Genomic DNA, 23,291 nt, shown 5'->3' with positions numbered 1-23,291 from the left:
GTCTCTGAATGACGGTTTTGCTGCTCTGGACATTCAGAACACCTATTTTCATGTGGCAGTTTTGCTGAGCCACAGAAAATTCTTCCGGTTCATTATGGCAGAGCACAATTTTCAGTACACAGTGCTGCCTTTTGGTATCTCTTCTGTCTGCTCTGTGTTTTTACCAAATGAGCAGTCATGATAACAACATACCCCCAAAATAGGCAATTTATATCTTCCTGTAGCTGGATAACTGGCTCTGAGAGACAGGTCCAGAGAGGCAGTTCTTTCTCACATATATATCTACACTGCACCTGCTTGACCAGGGGGTTGCTAAAAATTCTGAGTCTATGAACGGGTCAGGAGGCTTCACTGCATATCAACATACTAGAACTTCTGGCTAACCATGAGGCTTTCTGGGCCTTTCTGAACCATGTTAGGGGCTTATTGGTTCTCATATTTACTAACAGTATCTCCCTGATGTATTATGTGAACTGTTGCAAGGAACTCACTTCAGGGTGCGGTAATTCTGCCTTGAGGATAGTATCACATGGATGGCTGAACACTTGCCTGGGACCTAGAATCATCTCTCAGACCATCTCAGCAGGATCTTTTTCCTGCATCACAAATGGGCCCCTAAGATGTGTATTGTGGGTCATCTTTGAAGCTTGAGGCATTCTGGTGATTGACCTGTTTGCCACAAGGTTAAACAGGAATGCTATCTTCCTCAGTCTGGATTCCTTGGCTAGTGCTCCCATCTCAATTGGAAGAGGATTTTTCTGTACCCTTTTCTTTGTATTCTGATCATTCCGAAAGTCATCAAGCTGAAAGTGGATTGGGACAAGCCTATCCTTATTCCCCAGGTATGGTTGAGACAGTTTTGGTTCTGTGACCTTTTCAGTGTCAGTTCAGCCTACCATCTCATTCTCTTCTTCCTGACCTCATGTAGTATCATGGTTGAACCGTGATCTTGCATTCATCTCCCTGCATCTCTCTGGGTGTCTGCTTCAGGACTGAATAAGGAGGGAAGTGTGTTATCAGTGTCTGGTCAACGAGTACTACTCAAAAGTAGAAAGCCTTCTATCTGAATTGCTTCTTCAGCAAATGGAAGTGGGTTTTGATATGGTCATTGGCCTGCAGATGTCTGTCCAGAGGATCTTGGAGCACTAGCTGCATCTTTGGTCATCGGGTCTTGCATTTACTTTATTGAGTGCACCCCTGGTAGCGATTTTCAGCATTTTGTCCACCCATTCGTGGAAGACCACTTTTTTTCCAGTGTAATGGTATCAAAATTCTTAAAAGGGGTTCTTTGTGTCCATCCTGTGGCCTAAGAGCCAGTTCCTCTGTGCAAGTGAAATTGTGACCTGGCTCTTGGGTATCTAGCACCACTTATTCAAATTGGGCCTTCCCTGACTCCAATCAGCCCATGTCTGATGGTACCTGAAATAAACTCCTCTCTAGCTGATGTTGTTGAAAGAGCAAGGCACCACAAATTGGTGCAGTATATCACAGGTGTGACTGTTCAGAGTGTTGTTGAACTCTAGTTACAGGTAAGCAATGTTCTTTTTTCTCTGAGTAAGGACTTCTGAATTGGGCCGTTATATAGTGATTATTTCTACAGGATGCTGTGTGCTTCTGATGAATTGCTGAGCACCATAGACCTCAATTGAATTTAGCGATAAAATTGTGTGCTGAACATCTCCCAGGATTGGCCCCCTATTGAGTTTACTCTTTAGAGCACTTTTCAAAGAAGAATTAACAAATCCTCATGGTGCCCAATGAGGTAAGTGAAGAGTAGAGAAGAGTTGGATTAGAATGCTTGAGTTCTTGGTTCTGTGTTCATACCAAAACTTTTGTATCATCTTCATTGTACAGATGCCTTTCTTGTAGAGTACATAATAAATACAAATAGTATATGCATCTATAATGATATAATGAACCAGCAGTCAAATATTTGTTTTTCAGGTTATGCTCTGTGGCATGCAAGAGGTTGATTTAGCAGACTGGCAAAGGAACACCGTTTATCGTCATTATACAAGAAATAGTAAGCAGATCATATGGTTCTGGCAGGTATGATGTTCATAGAATTTTATTTTCCTTTTCTCTTTTGGGCAGAAGCCAGGGAAACAGCTAGGTGATCTAAACCTGTGCATGAGTTGGTTTTTTAAACCTCTGTTAATTTCTTTCTAATTCTTTACTTCACACAGTAAATATGTGGCTGGGAGGAAAGAACATAAGCTGTGTCCAGGCTTTTAGTTGTTTGTTCTTTCCCTTTGTTTCCCCATCCCTTGTATGAGAAGAAGGACTATTAGTTACTGTTGTAAATTGGGGAGTTATCCACATAACATTTTGGATTTAATAGTTCTTACTTTTTGTATTATATTTTACTTTTCAGGTTTTATTGTTACACTATAGGAGAGCTGCTATTTTTAGTATTAATTAATAGTAGACTTCATTAAATGTGTATAGTTAACAGACCAACATATCTGACACAGTTATTTCCTGTGTTAAGGATAGGATACACCTGTGGTATTTGTAGCTTATATTAACTGTTGACAAATATTGGCATTTTAAATCATGACTGCTGTAAAGTTATGTTCAGGTTTGTTCCTGTCCTAGAATGTGAAGAAAAGAGAAATATTGTATACTCTCCTAAAAAAGTACCCAAAATTTATCTGGAAGATAAATACAGCCAATACATTTTTTATTGTGTTTATATATCATGTTGGCTTGGTGATCTGTTTAAGAACTTTATATTAAGCCAACAAGTCAGACACCTACAATCCTTTAAGATTGATTTGAACTATTTAGAGTGATCCAAGGGTCAGTGATTCATTTGCTACCAATTTGTCAATGAATTATTGAAGGATTCCTAGAAATGGAATTCCTAGATTCCAGTACAACTATTATGTAAAACACATACTGTTCATGACTTTCCCAATTTGGAATTAATGACCCTGTGATCATGGTCCTGTGACTCAGGAGATAGGTACACACATTATTAATTCAAACTCTTGGCCTACTCTTTTTTTACCTTCTCGACCATTAGTGAAGAAGCTCTGGGATCGTTTGTTAGGCTCAGAAGGTCCCAGGCTTTGATCAGGAATCCAGGAGATGACAATCCAAAGGGTTTGCATTAGCTGCAAAGTAAGCATAATGCCCTCTGCAGCAGGATCATCTTCACTGCTGGGAGAACAGGCAGCCATCAAACTTGCAGTCCTCTCTCTATTGCCAAGGAGGGTGGTCAGCTGATGTAGAAAGCAGTTGAATGGCTGGCCTCTTAAAGTCACATTCAGGTAAAGGATGCAGGGGGATTTTTCTTTGTATTCTAGAGGGACTCTTAGAGAAACTGCTGACCTGAGCATGTGAAAAAGAGTAACACTGGTGTCTTGTCATGCTGTTCTACAACTCCCACTAGCATTGCATTCTCTCTTCCTATCTTCAAATTATCCATTATGGTTTAAAACTCTTCGAAAGGGGGAGAAATTGCAGATGACTGGAAGAGAGCAAATACAGTTCCAAACTATTAAAAAAAGAGAGGAAGAACAAACTGGGGAATTACAAACTTGTCAGCTTAACTTCAGTACTCTGAAAGTAAATGGCACAAATAAGCAATCAATTTGCAAATACCTAGAAAATAATAAAGGAACAATTACCTTCAGCATGAATTTGTCAAGAACAAATCATGTCAAACCAACCTAATAACTTTTTTTTTACAGGGTAACAAGCCCTTGTGGGTGGGGGGAAAGTGATGGATGTGGTATATCTTGACTTTAATAAGGCTTTTGGTACTATATTGTGTGACTTTCTCATAAATAAGCTAGAAAAATATAACCTAGATGGAGCAAGGTGAGTGCATAATTGGCTGGAAAATTGTTCCCAGAAGGTAATCAGTGGTTCATAGTCAAGCTGGAAGGGCATATCAGTAGGGGTCCTGCAGGGACCAGTCCTGGATCTCGTTCTGTTCGGTTTTGTAAAAGATTTAGATACTGACATAGAGAGTACATTTATAAAGTTTACATACAGTGTCAAGTTTGACAAGGTTGCAAGTTTTTTTTTTTAGAAGTTTAAAATTAAAAATGATCTGGACAAACCAAGAAATAGTCTGGAGTAAACCGAATAAAATGTAATAAGGACAAATGCAAAATATTCCACTTAGAATAGAACAGTCATTTACATACATACAAAATGGGAAATGATTGCGTAGGATAGAGTACTGAAGAAAGGATTATAGTGGATCACAAGCCTAAATGAGTCAGCAATGTAATACTATTGCCAAAAAGTGAACATTATTTTGCAATGAATCTGCAAGTGTGTCATAAGCAAGATACGAGAGAGTATTTTTCTACTCTCCTTAACACTGATAGAACTTTGGCTGGAGTACTGTGTACAGTTTTGGGCACCGCATTTCAAAAGAGGTGTGGATAAATTGGAGAAAGTCCGGAGGAGAGCAACAGAAATGATTAAAAGTTCTAGAAAACTTTTGTGCAGTCTGGAAAAAACTGAGGGGTGAGGGACACAAGCTTTCAAGTATGTTTTTACATGGGTGAAGTTGAAAATTTGTAGTTCTTAACCTTTAAGGATAAGACTTAAATTGAAGCAAGGGAAGTTTTAGCTGAACTTTTAAAAAAATTGCTTAACTATCAGGATTGTAACTGTAACACATTATGTAGGGAGGTTGTGGAATCTCTGTCTTTGGAGGTTTGGAAAAACAGGTTAAACAAATACCTGTCAAGCAAGGTCTAGTTATTACTTAGTCATGCCTTGAGTGCAGAGGACTTTTTCCATTCACTTGCAGAATAAAATTTATGTGCACCAAGGCTTATACAGGTGTGCAGTACCAATAAAAACACATGCTGCTGTCTGTGGGCAGCTGTGGGTGCTCTTCCAATCAGCTGGTTAGCACTTGAATCTCTCCTGGGTGGCCACCCAAGTGCTCAGTTTATAGGAAACACTGGTGACTACACCTGTGCGTGGGTCTGTAGGTAGGACTGGGAGCAGTACAGCCATTCTGGAGGAGATGTCAGCATAGGGTTCTGGCTTCTGGAAGTCACAGCCCATTATACTGCTGCTTTTTGCTTCTGTGGTTCCCAGGTAGAACTCTGCAGCTCTGCGGATGCCAATTAATTTCCACAGATATAAATTTGGTATCCACGCAGGACTCAAAGATTTTCACTGAGCTTTTATTAATGCCCATGACTTCTTTTGTTTAGTTAGTTAGTTCAGAGCCCCGCAATGTATACCAGTAGTTCCAATATGCATTATTTTACATTTAGCATAGTTTCATATGATGCCACGCTGCTAAGTCCACCACACTTTGTGTCTGTAGAATTCTTCTCATTTATTAGTCCTCACTGACCTATGTAATGTTATTTAATCTGCAAATATTGTCACTTTACTGTTCATCAGATCATTTAATAAAACATTTGTCTCGGTCTGGATCTTTGGCCATCCACAGTGTTAATATACTGCTATACAGGCAGCCCCCGGGTTACGTACAAGATAGGGGCTGTAGGTTTGTTCTTAAGTTGAACCTGTATGTAAGTCGGAACTGGTGTCCAGATTCAGCCGCTGCTGAAACTGACCGCCAGTTCTGACTTACATACAGAATCAACTTAAGAACCCCAGGCGTCCCCAAGTCAGCTGCTGCTGAAACTGATCAGCAGCTGATTCCAGGAAGCCTGGGGCAGAGCAACTCTGCCTCGGACTTCCTGTAGTCAGCGCTGGTCAGTTTCAGCAGCAGCTGACTTGGGGATGCCTGGGGCAGAGCAGCTGGGGTGCTGCTGGGTTGCTCCAGTAGCGCCGCTCCCATCTGCTCTGCCCCAGGCGTCCTGATCTTTTTCCTGCATCACAAATGGGCCCCTAAGATGTGTATTGTGGGTCATCTTTGAAGCTTGAGGCATTCTGGTGATTGACCTGTTTGCCACAAGGTTAAACAGGAATGCTATCTTCCTCAGCAGCGGCTGAATCAGGACGCCTGGGGCAGAGCAGCTGGGGTGCTGCCGGGTTGGTCCAGTAGCGCCCAGAGCGACGCTGCGGAACCAACCGGCAGCGCCCCAACTGCTTTGTCACAGGCGTCTGGAGAAAAGCCTAGTCTGCGGGGGGGGGGGGGGGGGGGAGGTACTAGCTGCCCCCCCCCCCCCCCCCCCCCCAGCAGACCAGGGAGACGGGGAGCAAAGCCCCCGAGGACGCCAGCAGCGGGACAGCTGCTGGGCGTCTGGGCTGTCCCGCTGCCGGCTTCCCTGAGGCTTGATTGAGCTGGAGGAGTGGCACTTCTATCAGCTATAGCTGGTCCATGCTGCTGGAGACGGGGGGAGAGGGAAGTGGGGGTGAACTTTAAGAAGGCATTTCTCCCCAGCCATAGCAGCTCCATTCTGGGGCCAGAGGAATGCATCTCTCCCCTGGTCGTAGAAGTTCTCTTCTGGGGGCAGAGGAGCATACCACTCCACTGGCTCCAGCGTAGAGCTGCCTTAGCCAGGGGAGAGGCATTTCTCTCCTGGTCACAGCATGGACCTGTCATGGCTAGTGAGAGGCTTGTTCCTCTGGCCCCTAGCAAGGAGCTTCAGTGGCCATGGGAGAGAGGCACCTTTCCTGTGGCCGCAGCAGCTCCGTTCATGGCAGCTTTGTGCCCTGGGCAGGGCTTATTAGGCAGCTGGACCACTGCACAGCTTAGAGGGAATTTAGGTCCTAGCTAGGCCTTATGAAGGGTTTTAATACGTGGACCTGGTTTGCAACCACAACGTACAGTTTATGGAGAGCTGTGTCCTCCATGTGAGCCTGATCATTCGCTTTCTTTTTATTGGCTTTGTATTAAGTTTTCCTCCTGTGTATTACTTTCACTCAAGCGGAGGAAATTGGTGCCTTTTCATCAGATTTCCCCTTTGCTTTTTATAATGAGAATTACCCTCTGTACTGGCTCTTATCATTGTATCCAAGATAAATGTCATCCACAAGAATTAGATCATTCACTTTTCCTCTTCTGGTCCCAGTCTTGTTAGAAAAGGAAAAGATCTGTGTCTTTGTAGATGTGGCCGGAAGTTCGGGGAGATTGACATAGGTTGGAAGAATTCAGGTTCGTTATTCAATTTGCTTCAGGATCCTAAGAAAAGGTCATAACCTAATTCCTTCTAAGGTGCGCACCTGCGCGGCCGTGCATAAAAAATTCTCCATTTGCCCACCTCTTATGCAGAGCCCCACAACAGCACTCGCTTTCCTACTGCAAGGTGTGTGGCATGGTAGGTTCCTGCTCTGATGTCTGCTATGCAGCCCAGCTGGTGGGACCACATGGTGGGTAGCTGCCCCATGTGCTGCGGCAGGAGCCAGAGCCATGGGAGCCGAGAACAATATATTCCTCTGCTATTGCAAAGGCAAAGTCAGGTTCCTCCGGCAGGCTGCTGCTTCAGGGGTCTCTCAGCGGGATTGTTGCAGCTAGCTTTGATGCAGGACAGCAAATTGACTTGTGTTCATTGCAAAGCCAGCAATGGCAACTTACCCCGCTTCAGCAGGGGCCCCCAGCCAGTCTAGGGCAGCAAGGAACAGTGCACAAGTGCAAACCCAATGGCAGCAGCGTTCCCCCCTCTACTGTTCAGATGGCTGCAGGGGTGATCTAGAGCCCATAGCAGAGCATGCTCTGCGTACCACAAAGACAGGCAGGCTCCCGGCTTGCTTGCCTGGCTCTGCGGGGTTTGGCAACACCAGGAGCAGGACCCAGGCATTGCCCACTCGTACAGCAAAGCCAGGGGCTGGGGGCACACTTGTGGAAACCCCCAGCTACTTCCCACCTGGAGCTCACATGGGCACTGGCTCCCTCAGGCCTCAGCCCCGCAGCTGGCTCGGGGGCACACTCCAGACCCACCTCATCCCTGTCTAGCCCCAGCGGTCCTGAGAAAGCCATGATGGTACCAGCAGGGCCACGCATAGATACCTTCCTCTCCTGCCTCGCATCTCTCCTTCCCCCACCTGGGCAGGGCTAGGCGTTCTCCTCCTCTCCACAGCCCTGGAGGGAAGCAGCCACCTACAAGCCCTAGCAGCCTGTGCACTTTTGCCTCACTTGTGATAGGAATGAACCAGCCCAAAGGCAGCTGGGGCTTGTAGTCTGAAGAGCAGGCTGAGCAAGGACGGAAAATGACTGGCTTGGCCTAGCCGCAGTCAGACTGAGCCTAGAGAAGGACCATGCGCTGAGGGTGACCATGCTGCCTGGGAAGGTAGCAAGTACTGTATAAAGGCTGCAACATATTTCCCTCTGACTAAAATACACATCCAGTGTAGAAAGGAGTCACTCTCAGGAGAATATGTAAATGGATCACTGGTCAGGTTTTAATCTCTGGGCTGTGTCCAACATCACTGACTCTTAGCACTAGAGTTTTTGTATAATAGCTTAGGAAAAAAAAAAGGAAATGTGTTAATTTGAGCCACGATTTTTGTTTCTGGACACTTCTGAACACTTCTCCTGGCTACTGGGGCAGCCTCCAGGCCTGGCTCCAGTTGCAGCACACAGGGCAGCTGGACTGCGTGGCAGCTGCCAAAGCTGGAATTGGGTCTGTGGTGAAGTTGCCCCAGTAGGGACAGCGTCACTGCAGCCCCAACTCCAGCTCTGGAAGGCGCCATGCAGCCCAGCTGGCGGGGGCTGCGTAGCAGGAGGCTGCTCCTTGTGCTGTGGGTGGAGCTGGAGCCACAGTGAGGAGATATGGGTACGTGATGTAACTGGGTCAGAGAACCATTGGGGATCACAGGATTGAGCTAGAAAGGTCCCGGGAAATCAAGGAGGAAACGATGATTTGGGAGATTTATATAGTGGTTTTGAATGGACAGGAAGAATATCAGGTATGGGGTGGAGGACTGCTGTGTTGGAGCTTGCTCAGATTCATGCTGATTTGGAGTGGTAATAGAAAAGAAACAGTCATGTAAGGCTGCTGACAAATAGCGCAAACTCAGAAGGAAATGTACAGCAACAAGTACAATTTGAGGAATGACTGAAAATCAAAACTTAAACCATATAGCCTTTAGTTTAGATTTTTTTTAAATAGATTTCTTTTAGCCTTTTTTGTTATATTATTTTTTTCTATTTCATTAGAAAATCCAACTTTCCTCCTCCTTGGACCTCTAGTTTCACTCCAGCAACCATTCCATAAGTAGAATCTTTTGGGGGAGAAAGAGGGGGAATAGTAGTAGCCAGGGCAACAGTAATTAGCATACTTGTCCCTGTAATAATATTTTACCGATTTTTGTTTTGTCGTTCTATGTTCAAAAATTTTCTAGTAAATTGATTTATACACAGGTATGCCTTCCATTCTTCCTTCACCACCACTCTATCTTTTTTGTCCGTAAGCAAATTTTCTGCAAAGACATCTTTTTTTTGTATTTAATTTAATTATCTGCTTTTTCATTTGGTATGGTAGACTTGTTATAGTGTGGCATAATACAACTGAGTAACAGAAAACTATGCCTTGGTACCACTGAGTACCTGCCCAGACCAGAGTAGCTTTCAGACTAGGGATGTAAAATATTGATTAATTGGCTAATCGAATAGTTGATGCAATTTGCATCAACTATTTGATTAGTCGATAGGGGCACTTCTGCCTTTTAAGTGTAGCAACAGCCCCAGGGCTGTTGCTACACTTCAAAGGTGAAAGCACTGCGGGGAGCATGGGGCCAGCAGGGGACTCACAGTGCCCCACTGACCCCATGCTCTTGCAGCATTTCAAGTAGCGGCTCCATGCGGTGCTGCTACTTTGAAGCACCCCTTCTTCTCTTTCCCCCCCCCCCCCCCGGCTCCCTCTTTTTGAGGGAGCAACTAGTCGATGAGCATTTGATTATTGGATAGACAACTAGTCATGTCTGAAATAGGGATGTGAACCTTAAAATAGTCTTTTGTTTGTAATTCTCCCCTTTATTCCCTTTTCATTCTCAACTGGGCTAGTAAGTGAAACTTGTTCCTCCTATCATTATCAAAATACATATAAAGCACAGTCTAACAGCTATTCTATAGCGTTAAAAGGAAATTAGATATAATGTTTTGGTAATTATTATGAACTAAGATTCCTAACGTTCATGTGAGCTAAGATTAGCTTATGTGAATGGAGTCTGCAAACATATAGTTTACCAGACAATCCCAGAGTCAGAATTTAAATGTGTATGTTAATGAAGTAAAATGTGTATATACCCTGTATATTTTAAATACCTTCTTGTTATCACAGCACAGGGTCCAGGCAGGTTTTACCATAAGGGACATCGAGAGATCACCTGCTCCAGCTGTGGGGGGATCTAGGAGAGGACTATAAACAGAAGAAGTTGGCTACTGAAAAATTTGCAATATTAATTTTCCTTTTATTTGACTTCATGTCAAAAACATTTAAAGTCATGCACCTTGTTAATTAACCCTTGTTTTAGTATTCTTTCTTCTATATATTTTTTAAAATGTTATGGAAGATATTTTGTTAACTTAGGTGCCATGGTAGCATACATCTGAACAAGTGCACATGACCTCAATATTGGTGTCGAAGACAAATTCATTCCGCTCATGGATGGAAAACCTTAGAGGGAACACTGGTCATAAAGCTTTTCAGTCTAAAGTGGATGGGCAACTGGGAAACTGAGTTTCTTCCCTGTCCCCTGGCAGTTAAATTGTTATCCACAAGGATAGACAGAGTTCCTTGGTTCAAAGGGAGTTACAGAACAGATAACCCCTTCTATTTGGCAGTCTCTTCACATGTTTACTAGACATTATGATGTAGATTTCAGTTCTTGGAAGATTCCATTTGTCAATGTTTCCTGAGTTGTCCAAAACAATTTGACCTTTCACTTTCATTCTACATTCCATTCATTTATGATTGTGAGTGTCCTTTGCAGAAAAGAAAATAGTTTATGAAGGGCTACCCTAATCTGTAGATCCATCTTGTTTTCAGGTTATTCTATGTGAGTACATTAAAATATTGTAGAATTATAAGAAAAAGTGTCGTCTTAGCAGAGGTGGGGCCTGCTGAGAAGATAGCTAGGCAACTAGAGTCTAAATTGGTTGGTGGTGATCTAATCAAATCCAAGTGAAGCAGCCCATTAATCTCCCATGAGAAGGTTCTTTATAGAACTTCTTTTCACATAAGGAACAAAAGTGTAGTCTCAAAAGTGTATTCTCATACTTCTGACAGCTAATTTTAAAAGACTTGTTCAGATGGCATGTTATTGCATTTTAGTTTTTAAACTTACCTAAACATGGTGAAAAAAATGAGTAATTTGAAATGTATGACAATGCCAGAATAATTCAGCTGGGACAAATTTGAATCTGCCTGTGTAAATTGAAGCTGCTGGTGTTGGTTTCCTCTCAAATTAGCCCTTCAGCTATAGCTCTGCTCAATAAGTTGGTCTTCCAGTTAGCTCCTACTTAATCTATATTGGTGGAGATTTGAGTGATAGGGTACTGACTCATCACATCCTGTTATATGAAGATAAGGGTGCAGCTTTTAAATGATATAACTACTCTGCCTTGATTGGTATGCAAAATATTATCACCACACAAACAAAATAGCAAAAATATTCTGAGGGACCTGTCTTATGAATGTTTTACTTTAGGAGTGCGTGTACCTTTGATCAGATACTGCCAGTTTAACCTACACATGTACCCTAGCTAGTCTTGTACCCTGAACCAAAGAAATATAGAGCAGTATTGAACAAACCGCCTTCATTTTCTTCTTACCCCCTTTGGGTTTGAGAGAGAATGTCTGTAAGGAACCTGGGGCAGTAGCAGCTGGCCTGGTAGTCAGAGCTGGGCTGGGATCTACGCATGAGAATGGTAGTCAGTGAGCAGGGGTCAGAGGAATTGCTGGAGTGAAAGTCAGTCTGGCATTGGAGATCAGAGATAGTACTATACTAGGATGGAATCATGAGGCAGGGGAAGTGTCAGGCTGGGATTAGAGACCAGAGATTAGGAGATGAGGTAAAGTCTGGAATTGTAGCAGGTTCAGAGTTTATGCTGTGGTCCAGAAAATTTCCTGGGGCACTCTTTAAAGTTAAATGTGGCGCTTGGTCAAATAGTGCTTCTACTCTGAATTTCTTGGGCAATATTTGCTGGCGCACATACTTTCCACAGTGATCACTGCTTGTGGCTCTGCATGGCCTGTTCGAGGCACTGTGGGAACATCAGCTGCCCTAGGCTCTGCAGACACAGGCTCTAGTCTCCAGATTTGTAAAATACCTTGCAGTGGCTACTTTATAGTTAGTATTTTCTTTATGGAATAGCTTCAAGGTTTTACTTTGATGTTTAGGTGCTAGTCACCTTTTTAATTTTTTCTAATTCTAGTAATGTGGTTTTTTTGGGGATTACTTTGAGGGACTTCTTGTTTGGGGCCTTTCCTCCTTTGAAAGATTTTATCTCAAGTTAAATTTAGAGCATCTGGATTTAAACGTTGTTTCACTCGTTGAGATTCTGTCCTCGTTAGCAATGGTCATTCTAGAGTTGTTTAATTGGTAGAAAGACCCAAACAAGGTTTTTGCTTAATTCCAAATCACTCTACGCCCGCTCATTGCCATCATAGTGTCAGATTTATTGCTTGCTTTGACTGTGTGTACACTTACAGTAGCATGTAACGTATAGACACAGCATGGCTACGTCTAGACTGGCCCCTATTACGAAATAGCCATGCTAATTTCCAACTTTGGAATAGGGAAATCCGTGGGGGATTTAAATATCCCCCGCGGGATTTAAATAAACATGTCCGCCGCTTTTTTTCCGGCTTGGGGAAAAGCCGGAAAAAAGCGTCTAGACTGGCACGATCCTCCGGAATAAAGCCCTTTTCTGGAGGATCTCTTGTTCCTACTTTCAGGTAGGAATAAGAGATCCTCTGGAAAAGGGCTTTATTCCGGAGGATCGCGCCAGTCTAGACGCTTTTCCCCAAGCCGGAAAAAAAGCGGTGGCCATGTTTATTTAAATCCTGCGGGGGATATTTAAATCCTCCGCGGATTTCCCTATTCCAAAGTTGGAAATTAGCATGGCTATTTCGTAATAGGGGCCAGTCTAGACGTAGCCCATGAGTAGCTAACACAAGCACAAATAGCATTGTGGATGGTGATGCAGTGCCTAGGCATATTAAGTACAGACATACCAGAATCTTAGGATCTATATCCTGCACAGTTGGATGTTCCCGCAAGCAGTGTCTGAAACTCCACACTATAAATTTTAATAGCATATTGTCCCTCTGCCTAATCTTTCCCTGCCATAGTGAAAGACTGGCAGTGGGGAAAGGCCCTGGAAGGAAAAAGGCAGTGAGAAAAACCTCTAGCAATGGGGAGGAAGCAGGGAAAGTCCCAGCCCCCATTAGCCATGCCTCCTGGCCCCCCCATTAGCCATGCCTCTGGAGGTAACACACTCGGGGCAAGATGGACACGTGACCAGAAGTAAAAGGTGTCATGTCACCCCTCTTGAAGGGCTTTTCCCACCATCCTTCTACCAGCAGGGATTAGTTTTGCCCCCACCAAACCCCCTTCATGCAACTATTCTATGATATTAACTCAGGGGCAGAGAGGCTGGGGGAAGTGTTTCCTTTAAGGCTATGTCTACACTTGTGGCTTCTTGCACAAGTACAGCCGTTCTTGTGCAAGAACTCAGAGCATTCACACTGCCCGCCTGCACTTGTGCAAGGAAATCTTACAGTACAGCGTGGGAAAAGAGGGCGTCTTGTGCAAGAGAGCTTACACCTGTTAGAAAAGAGCGTAGCTTTTGCGCAGGAGGGAAGTGTGGATGTTCGGCAGGGATTTCTTGCGCAAGAGTGTGTCCACACTGCCATGGATGCTCTTGTGCAAAAGCACAGCTTGCACGTGGCAGCGTGGATGTGTTCTTGCACAAGACTGCTTGTACAAGATGTTCTTGCACAAGAAACTGCCAGTGTAGACATAGCCTAAGAGTTTCCTCCCAGGAGCAGAATGGATTTTGTGTTGTGCACCGGTACTGAGTTCATGTGGCTTGTTTTGATGTGCCACTGTGGCACCCAAATTATTAATAAATCTCTTATAAATCATTAAGGGGAGGGGAGCTCAGGGCTGTACCCAACCCCTGCCCCGCCGCCAGCGCTACCTCCTGCCGGTTGGTTGATCTTCCCCAGCAAGCCCTGCTGCACCCCCCGCCAGCTCTGCCTCCGGCGGCAAGTTCTCCCCTTCTCCTGAGCTCCCCTGGCCAGCCCCACTCTGCCTGACCCCCTCCCCCCACTAACCAGTTTAGCTTCCCGTCAGACCCCCCCCCCCCATGATCTGCCCCAGCCAGCCTCCAACCCCTCCTCCCTGCCAACTCTTCTTTCCGTCCCCTCCCCCCCCTCCCAGCTGGTCTCCGCCCCCCTCCATCCCCCATGAGGTGTGGCCGGTATATTTTTAAGCATACCCGGTAACCCTACCGATCGGTACCGGATCCCTGGAGCACAGTCCCCTTTTCCAGCACATCTGCCCTCCCCAGGTGTTCTGGCAGCCTCTTGGGGTAAGAAGGGGGCTCCCGCAGGCGGGCCAGCCATTCACTCTTTGCCTTCCCCCCTTTCGTCCGCCTCTGCCGTTTTTAAATACCGGCGCCTTCTTCCAGCGCCAGCACGCCCTTGGCTGGCCAGGTCTCCCCTGGGTCTGTCAGCCCGCCGGTTTCTGGCCCAGCCGGTGTGCACATGTACTGGACGGGGGTTCTCCGCTGGCCACCCCTGTGCATGCGCTGCAAGCCCAAAATGGCGGCAGCCTGCTGACCGCGAGCTCAGCGCTGCCAGCAGGGCTAGTGTGGGGGGGTGAGGCCCCCATCACAGCGATGCTCTGGGGAAGGAGAACGCGTGGGGGGGCTGGCAGATGGGGGTCGGGGCCTGCTCCAGGTAGGGCCGTGGGGGAGAGACCCAGCTCCAAATATTGCTGGACCAGGGCCCCCGGCTTTGGATATTGCTGGAGCCAAGGCATCACAAGCCCATATAACTCGCTGCCCATGCAGACAGACACTCAATTGGTGGGACTGCAGTTGTGCAGACAGTTTTGAATCAGACCTTGAAATAGGAGAGGTTACTTATCTTGTATAGTAATTGGAGTTTTTCAAGATACCTGTCCCTGTTGTGTTCCACTACCCACCTTTTCTTCATGTCCATTTGGAGTCTTTTCTTGGTGGGACTTAGTGATAGAGAAGGAACTGCTAAGAATGGTTTGCTTATATACATGTAAGAGGATAGCTAGAATGTATATGCAGGATCAAACAGGCATTGGTGCTAAAAGCTCCCAGTCGAAGGTGCACAGGCCTCATGTGTACCTGAAGTGGTGCACCCACAGAGACAAACATTTTTGAGTCCGGTTACTATAAAGGGTAAATAACTTCTCCTCTGAGTTTTCATTTATAATGTACAGTGAACCCTCGTTTATCGCGGTAGATAGGTTCCAAACCCGACCGCGATAGCTGAAAATCCGCGAAGTAGGCTTTGAAAGCCGCGGAGGGGCTCCGGCGGGGGAGCAGCCCAGGCGCGCCTGGGCTGCTCCCCCGCCGGAGCCCCTCCGCGGCTTTCAAAGCCTCGGGGGAAGCCGGCGGGGGGGCATCCCAGGCGCGCCTGGGATGCCCCCCCGCCGGAGCCCCTCCGCGGCTTTCAAAGCCTCGGGGGAAGCCGGCGGGGGGGCATCCCAGGCGCGCCTGGGCTACTCCCCCGCCGGAGCCCCTCCGCGGCTTTCAAAGCCTCGGGGGAAGCCGGCGGGGGGGCATCCCAGGCGCGCCTGGGCTGCTCCCCCGCCGGAGCCCCTCCGCGAAGTCGTGAATCCGCGATGGTCGAACCGCGAAGTAGCGAGGGCTCACTGTATTAGGCTGTCTACTCACAGGTGTTTCCAGCCCTCAGTGCATAGCAGTGATGTGATTCTGTTGTGCATGCAACCCAGAATCAATACCTTCATGTTTGCCACCATATCACTGTGAAATATAATATATATAATGCACTGTGTTTTGTTCTCTACCGGTTTGTTATGCAATCATAGCTTTCCAAGTACTTGATTCTTACATGTTTAATATTATTTTTCCTCTAGCTATATTGGCATAGTATTGTTCAGTTTTGTTTTAAAGTAATACTGAATTTCTGTTGCCCAGTTTGTAAAAGACACAGACAATGAGGTTCGCATGCGACTGCTGCAATTTGTCACTGGTACTTGCCGGTTACCACTGGGGGGTTTTGCTGAGCTTATGGGTAAGTATGTCAATAAAGTATACTCCTGCAATCTCCAGATCCTATGTTTATTCTGAGCATGTGACAATCTTCTGCTCGTTTCTTAATCCTTCATTTCATCTAGCATTAACATACATTATTAAGTACACTAACTACACTACTATCGGTTTAAAAACATTTAACTGTAATCTATTATCTTGATTCAGGAAGTAATGGTCCTCAGAAATTTTGTATTGAAAAAGTTGGAAAGGAGACCTGGTTACCAAGAAGTCATACTTGGTAAGTTTTAATATTGAAACAATGAATAAATGTAAACTGACATTGTATCTGCTGTTCTTCTTCATTAGTTTAAGACCACGTCCCTTGTACCTATGATACTGTTGATTCCATAGTAAGCTAATTTGGGTTACTTGCATCAGCCTGTAATTTCTCTCCCTGATTCCCATCTGTTGCTTGATTTAGAGTGACTTTCCCACTACTGAAAATGTCTCTTCCATTGTTGTTCATTTGATTTGTATGATCTGTATTTGTATTATTTTGGGTACTGTTAAGATACTTTAGAGTTATAAGATAAAACCCTTTATTTTACTCTGTGTCCCTCACCCCCAAGTTATTTTTGCTTCCAAGAGCAAGCCATTGTTTCTGCTAAAGAGCTAAGTTAGTATTCGAGCCAGTTGTTATGATATTTCATCATAGGGTAATGTTCTGCATACGTCTGTGCAAAATACTATCAAGACCCTCTTAAAGTGATTGGAACAACCACACATACTCAGAACTTCAAATGGCATCCTAGGATCTGGATGCTTTCCTCAGTCTTCGCTGTCTTATCCCATGCAGACTCAGGTTCCCTGTACCTGTTACACTTCTATGGTAGGAGAGTAACTGTTTCTTCTTCTGGCATATTGGTGGGAACATATCCACCTTTTTTGTTCCTTGTTGCAAGCTCCCCCATCCTGTTTTTCTGCATATGGAGTTATTTCTTTGAATGGGTCTTTAGCCACTTATGGTAGCCAACAGGCCCTTGAAGTATAAGAATTGGGTTGGACCAAATGTTCATCTAGTCCAATGGCCTGTCTGCCAACAGTGGCCAATGCCAGGTGCCCTAGAGCAAGTGAACAGAACTGGTAATCATCAAGTGATTCCTCTCCATTTCCAGTCTGTGATAAACAGAGGCTAGGGACACCATTCATACCCATCTTGGCTCATAGCCATTGATTGACCTAACCTCCATGAATGTATCTATTTCTTTTTTGAACCCTGTTAAAGTCCTGGTCTTCACAACCACCTGTGGCAAGGAGTTCCACAGGTTGATTATGTACGGCAGAAGAAGTGGGCTTAGCATGGCCAGCAATAGTTTGTAATTTCAGAAGTAAGAATTTCAGAAGAAGTGTTTCCAGGTGTAATTGCCCCTGGAAATGGAATTTCCCCACTCATGCCAGAATTAATAATAGGTATCTCAGATGAAGACATTGGCTTTTCATAACATGTTTTACATGGCTCTGTTAGAGTCCCCTTATGATCTTGCTTTTTCTACTCCAAAGATCAGAGCAAAGCCATGTCTAACAGTAAGAGGACAATAGTCATATAATCCCAGTGTTGTAGCTATGTCAACATAACCCCATACTGTAGACATAACCCAGAGACAGAAGGATTTGTTCCTGCAGGAACACCACTTCCCTGAGCAATGGCAGCTAGGTCAACAGAAGCATTCTCTTGATTTAGCTGCATCTGTAACAGGCTGAGTCAGCACAGTGATGGCATGTGGGATTTTCAGTGCAAGTAGGCCTAAGACTCACCCATTTTACTTCTCAGACATGATTATCTCAGAAACATTCGAGTGAACCTTTTCTCACCAAAAAATGAGACTCCTTCACATAGTCTGCACAAGAGTTATGCATATTTCTACTGCACAGTAAAAATGGGCACATGGTTGTAATTACACATATTTTCTTATAAACTTTTCTGTGTGTTATTCTACACGAAATAGGATGTATTTGATCATATTATAGTTTCTCTATTGAACTTTAGGGTGAAATGAGGATTAGCTAAATATAATTTCAGACTTTGCAAAAGGTCTGAATAAAACGCTTTTTTAGACTCTTTAAATTCTGTGTGTATAATTTAGCTCTCAAAAGAATCCCTTGTGACTAAATCTTTCCAAGAAGAATAGTTCTCTGAGTGTAAACTGTACTCTAAATATATTCAGACACTTCCAGTAACCAAACTAGAGTTTTATGCACCTGATCCACATACGCTTTTTAAAGCTCAAGAAAATTTTGGATGAAGTACAATCATTGCATATGTAGCTGTTTGATATAAGCATCTGAAAACACTTAAAATGAATAGTGCCTAGTAAAGCAGCTTGTAGATGACTTGCCCAATTAGTACACTGACATCGAAACTCCTGATTCCCTCCCATTCCTGTGTTCACACCCATAAACCTGAGTATATTAAATTTCTAACAGTTTACCTTGGCAATATGCTTAAAAAGCAAAATTGTATCTACAATATTCTAAGTGGATTTAGACAAATTTATAAAACTTTTCTTTTCCCTCCTTTCTCCCCTTCTCTTCTTTTTTTTCCCAGTTTTAATCGTTTGGATCTGCCCCCATATAAAAGCTATGAACAGCTAAAAGAGAAGCTGCTCTTTGCAATTGAAGAAACGGAGGGATTTGGTCAAGAGTAGAAGTGGCTTCTTGTCAAAAATGATATATTGCATTATTAAATGGCCCAGCCATCTAAAATTGCACACTTAGTTGTATATAAGCTGTTTGTTCTGTACAGTAATGTTTCTGGAACTCTAAAATATAAATGTTTTCAGTTCTTCCACAGAGATATGCAAAACAGTTCAGCCGTGTCTAGTTTATTTATTGCCCATTCAATAGACTGACCAGGGATAAACAAAACAGAAATTTTGAAAGCAGACAAGACTTTATTTAAAAATATATTAAATATGTGTGTGTACACACAGGCTCACACACATTCTCTCTCTCTCTCTCTGTAGTGGGCTCTAGTTTTATAGAGCTTTAAGTGTATGAAACATAGCAGTAATTCTAAAGGACCTGGGGATTTGCTTTATCTTGGCTTTATTATACAGAAAAATGTGTAAACTGCTCTGTGTTCTCACTTTATGCAACATCTCCAAGATTGTTTTATTGCATGGCTGTTCTAAAAGGTGTTAAAAGCTTAGGCCAAATGTATCCTAAGTATGTAGAAAAATGCTGCTCGCTTTTTGGGATGACAGAGTGCCAAATTCTGTCAGTTCAGGTTTTTTTTTTTTTTTTTTTTTTTTAAATACATACAAGAGCTGATATCCTCACTACTACACTGATGTAGCCAAGGTCATGAGTAAAACCTTGATTACTTGCACAAGAGTCATGTACAGTAAGATGAATGTGATTAATATTAAAAGCAATTGGTGCCACTTCTGACGTATTGTAGGAACTGAACAGAACATTTTAATTCATGAGCAGCATTGAAATTTGTTTACATAATATCTTGGGTTATTACCAAGACGATGTTAGGTAATCTTTAAAGAATAAAAGAGAAACTCTTAACACATTCTCTCTTGGTCTGGTGTCTTACAGGTTTTTTTTAATCTGTGTATTTTACAATTTCATGATGTAAACTAATGTAATTTGAGATTTAAGAATACATGAAAGGTAATGTGAATTTCTGCTGCTTTTATGTTATGTTCAGTTTTGTTTATGGATCTAGAGAACCCAAATGGAACAACAGTTACATAAGCTTTGCACATTAAACTAATAATTTTCTATTAAATATTTTCATCCCTTTTAAGTTCATGTAAAAATTCAGGTGTATCTGAATGAAATAAATATGCCTATATCTTGTCAATCTTTTTCATAGGCAAAAGTTTTTTGTCCTAAATGCACAGTAACATAAAATGATTTATTTTTTCCAGTATTGGGGACATTTGCTGAACTGCAAAGATGTAACAAATTATAAAATCTTACTGATGTGAATTATATTAAATGCTACTTTTAGCAAACAGTGCTTCCTTATTATAGAGTAAGAACATTTTAAAAAGTACCATTTGTATCATGCTTTCAATATTCACTGTAAATTCCATTAAATTTAACTTATACATAATTTTGTACACACAACTGATTTTAGAATGTGATTAAAACATTTCTGTAACATATCTATCATATTGCACTGTTAAAAGCGTAAATGCAGAAAAATATTGCTATATCTGTTCTTGTATGTTATCAATATAGCAATTCTACCAAAATTTTATTTTTCTATATATTGGATTGTGTTATGCTTTGTTATTCAAAATGCACAATTTACTGGGAAGCTGTTAACTTGTAAATGGCTTTGATAAAAGCTGTGATCTGATTGGCTTAATGTTCTTCTATCATATTATTTACTATGCCTAAATGCATCAATATTTTTTCACCACTTTAATTACTCTGCCATGCTGCTCAAAGTAACTGAGCTACTTTCATGAATGATATGGTACATTAAATTAAATGGTTGAGTTCACCGTAATTATTGATTTATCCAATTAAATTGAAGAGAAAAACTATTGGAGAACTAAGTATATATGGTTTGCCTAAATGATGTCTAAAAGCTAACTACTGTATAGTAAAGTTGAGCCTTATTTATTTGCCCTAAAGAATACTCTGACCTACTGCAAATTCCGAATCCAAAGAATCTATAAGTGAAGATGACATTAAAAAGCAAAGACAGCACATCACAAAATGTACCTTTTTTATTACTTTGACAGTGGTATTACTCTAAGACAATAATCTTCACTGAAGAAGAGAATAAGCCTCCACCAAGATTACACATAATAGGGATGATTGATAAGACATCAAGGCCTCCCTTCTCCCAACCAAATGTGATAATTTATCATAGTAAAAAAAGGAGTAAAGACAAATGTTGACCACCTCCAAGAACAAGTTCAGTTTAAAAACACCATTACCAGAAAGCCTTTAGCCAGTATAAGAGCAGGCACTCAGGTAGTATTATTTGAAGGCAACTTATAAAGAATAGATTTAGATATCATGAGCTTTCGTGAGTGCAACTCACTTCTTCAGTTTGGCAAAAGCACCATTCAGTGTGCTTAGAGCTCAATTGTCCTGCATTATGCAGTACTGTGTAGGAGGCAGGAGATTAAATTTGGAAGAGGGCCTGTGAGAAAAGAAAAGCTGCCAAAAGATTTCAAGCAGAGGAGAAAGGAAACAATAGAATCAATGTGACTTTCTGCAAATTGTTCTGATCCTTTTTTTTCCTTCCTGTGAAAATATCAACCTTCCTTTCTGTGCCGGCAAACTCCTGTTGGCATCTTGGTCACTCTTTTCCTCTCAGATCCCTATGCTTCTTGGTGGGGTGAGGAAGAGGTACAAGTAGACAAGAGGCTCTAGGAAGCAGGACCATGATCACCTGGGAGGGTCCTACCAGCAGTAAGTAAGAGGGACCTTAGCAATTGTGTACAAATAGCCAGGAAGACTGAATATATGAATAGTATTAGAATATTTCTTTAATCGATTTAGCATTATCATCTCTAAAACCTTCAGCACCTGGTGAAGGATTCTCCTACACCTTGGCCCCAAACAATCATTATATGTAATATTTGATGTTTCCCTATGACAATTAGTTGAATAAAACCCTCTTTGGATTAGAGTCCTACTATCAGAGAACATCCTTTAATGGGTTTTCCAACCTGTGGCTGTGCCTAGAGCAGCAATGTGCAACCTGTGAATCACAACCCCCTTGGGAGTCACCGTCATCTTCCTGGGGGTTGTAGTGCTGGGCTGTGTGCCACTTTGTTTTCCTGGCTCAGTGCCTGACAGGGGCAGGGGGGAATGGCAGGTGCTTTAAATTAAAGGGGCAGCAACAAAGTGTTTCCCATGCGCTTTTTTTTTTTTGTGGCTCAACCAAAATTTTCCCAGCCCTGGGCACTACTGGCCTAGAGGATAGAGCACTGACCTGGGCCTCAAGGAAGCTGGGTTCTGTTCCTGGACGACCTTGAGCAAGTCACTTTCCCTCTTTCCTCAGCATCCCCACCTGTAATCTAGGGATAATCATACTACTTTTGTATCAAGTAGCTGACAGAAGCTTTATTAAAAATACAGTTGAATGGTCACATTAATTTTAATAACAGCCAAGTATTTTGGCTTGTGCTTCAGTCACAGTAATATTTCTTCTTAATAGTTTAACTCATATAGAATTGAGTAGTTCCACAGCTTCTTTTTGTACCTAAAATTAAAAAAATGAACATTATTTACAGGTTTTTCTATAGCCCTTGTGCTTATATTATCCAAGGGTATGTTTACGCTACAGTGTATTTTGAAATAACACATCTATACACAAAATGCATTTCGAAATAGCGCATCCGCACTGAATGGACTCTGAATCACATTTAAGGCTGGCCGGAACCAGGTCCAGCAGGGCACCAGGTCAGGATTTACTGTGTGGGGCTACTGCCTGAGGCTATCTGAGGTCTGTACTTAAAGGGACCCCCACCTCCTCTGGACAGCCAGTTCTCAGGTTTCCCTGCTTGCTTGTCTACCTCGATGAGGGACAGCAAACCATTTTTTCTCTGCATGCTCTGTTTGCCCTCACTTGGGACACCACAGCACTCGGCAGCATGGAGCCGGAGCTGCCCCTGGGCACTCTGGTGCTTCTCTTGGACATGTTGCTGCAAGCTTGGCTGCACTTTCTGCAGGCTACCATCCAGGAGGTCCATCGGGGGGCTATCGCTATCTAGGAGGCCCTGCAGGAGAGCTTCCACCCTGAGGAGCACTAAGAGCCTCTCTGGTCTGCCTCACTGGGGGCTTGTACCTCATTCCTCCCTCACATCCTTCAACTTACCCCTTCGTGATGTCAAATAAAATACATATATTTTCATGAACACAAACTCTTCTTTATTTAACAAAATTGGGGGGGAGGGAATGAAACTCAGGTGAGACTGGGGAAAGGAGGTGGGTGAGGGGAGAAGAGAGGGTGGAAAAGGGGAGGGGGAAACCTGGGAGGAGGGAGCTGGACGGGGGAAGCATGGGGAAGAAAGGGGGGGGGGGAGATTAGGGTTGGGGGGTCTTCCCGGACCAACTTGATTGTCATGCAAATCTGCTCCTGGGTTCGCATGTGGATTTTGGTGGCCAGGCTGGCAGCTATCCTGCACTAGATGGCCGTGTTCCTCCATCT

General features: G+C 43.4%; 2 protein-coding genes across 6 annotated transcripts in view; one reads left to right on the top strand and one right to left on the bottom strand.

Annotated features, from left to right (window-relative positions):
- The window catches only part of WWP1 (WW domain containing E3 ubiquitin protein ligase 1), a 160,484-nt gene extending 141,071 nt beyond the window's left edge, over window positions 1-19,413 (top strand). For all 3 annotated transcript variants that reach the window (XM_006112979.5, XM_014581648.4, XM_075920431.2), the window contains exons 21-24: window positions 1,945-2,049; window positions 16,043-16,139; window positions 16,325-16,397; window positions 18,705-19,413. In XM_006112979.5, the coding sequence (XP_006113041.1) occupies window positions 1,945-2,049; window positions 16,043-16,139; window positions 16,325-16,397; window positions 18,705-18,804 (375 nt within the window). In that variant the 3' untranslated portion in view covers window positions 18,805-19,413. The remainder of the gene's footprint in view (window positions 1-1,944; window positions 2,050-16,042; window positions 16,140-16,324; window positions 16,398-18,704) is intronic.
- Window positions 19,414-20,835: 1,422 nt separating this feature from the next.
- RMDN1 (regulator of microtubule dynamics 1) overlaps window positions 20,836-23,291 on the bottom strand; it is a 41,088-nt gene continuing 38,632 nt past the window's right edge. For all 3 annotated transcript variants that reach the window (XM_075920438.2, XM_075920437.2, XM_075920440.2), the window contains one exon: window positions 20,836-22,343. In XM_075920438.2, the coding sequence (XP_075776553.1) occupies window positions 22,305-22,343 (39 nt within the window). In that variant the 3' untranslated portion in view covers window positions 20,836-22,304. The remainder of the gene's footprint in view (window positions 22,344-23,291) is intronic.

The sequence above is a fragment of the Pelodiscus sinensis genome, chromosome 2 (genome assembly GCF_052426305.1).
Source record: "Pelodiscus sinensis isolate ZL-2025 chromosome 2, ASM5242630v1, whole genome shotgun sequence".
Classification (NCBI taxonomy): Eukaryota; Metazoa; Chordata; order Testudines; family Trionychidae; genus Pelodiscus; species Pelodiscus sinensis.
Note: the sequence above shows the minus strand (reverse complement) of the source record. Positions and strands in the feature narration are given on the sequence as shown.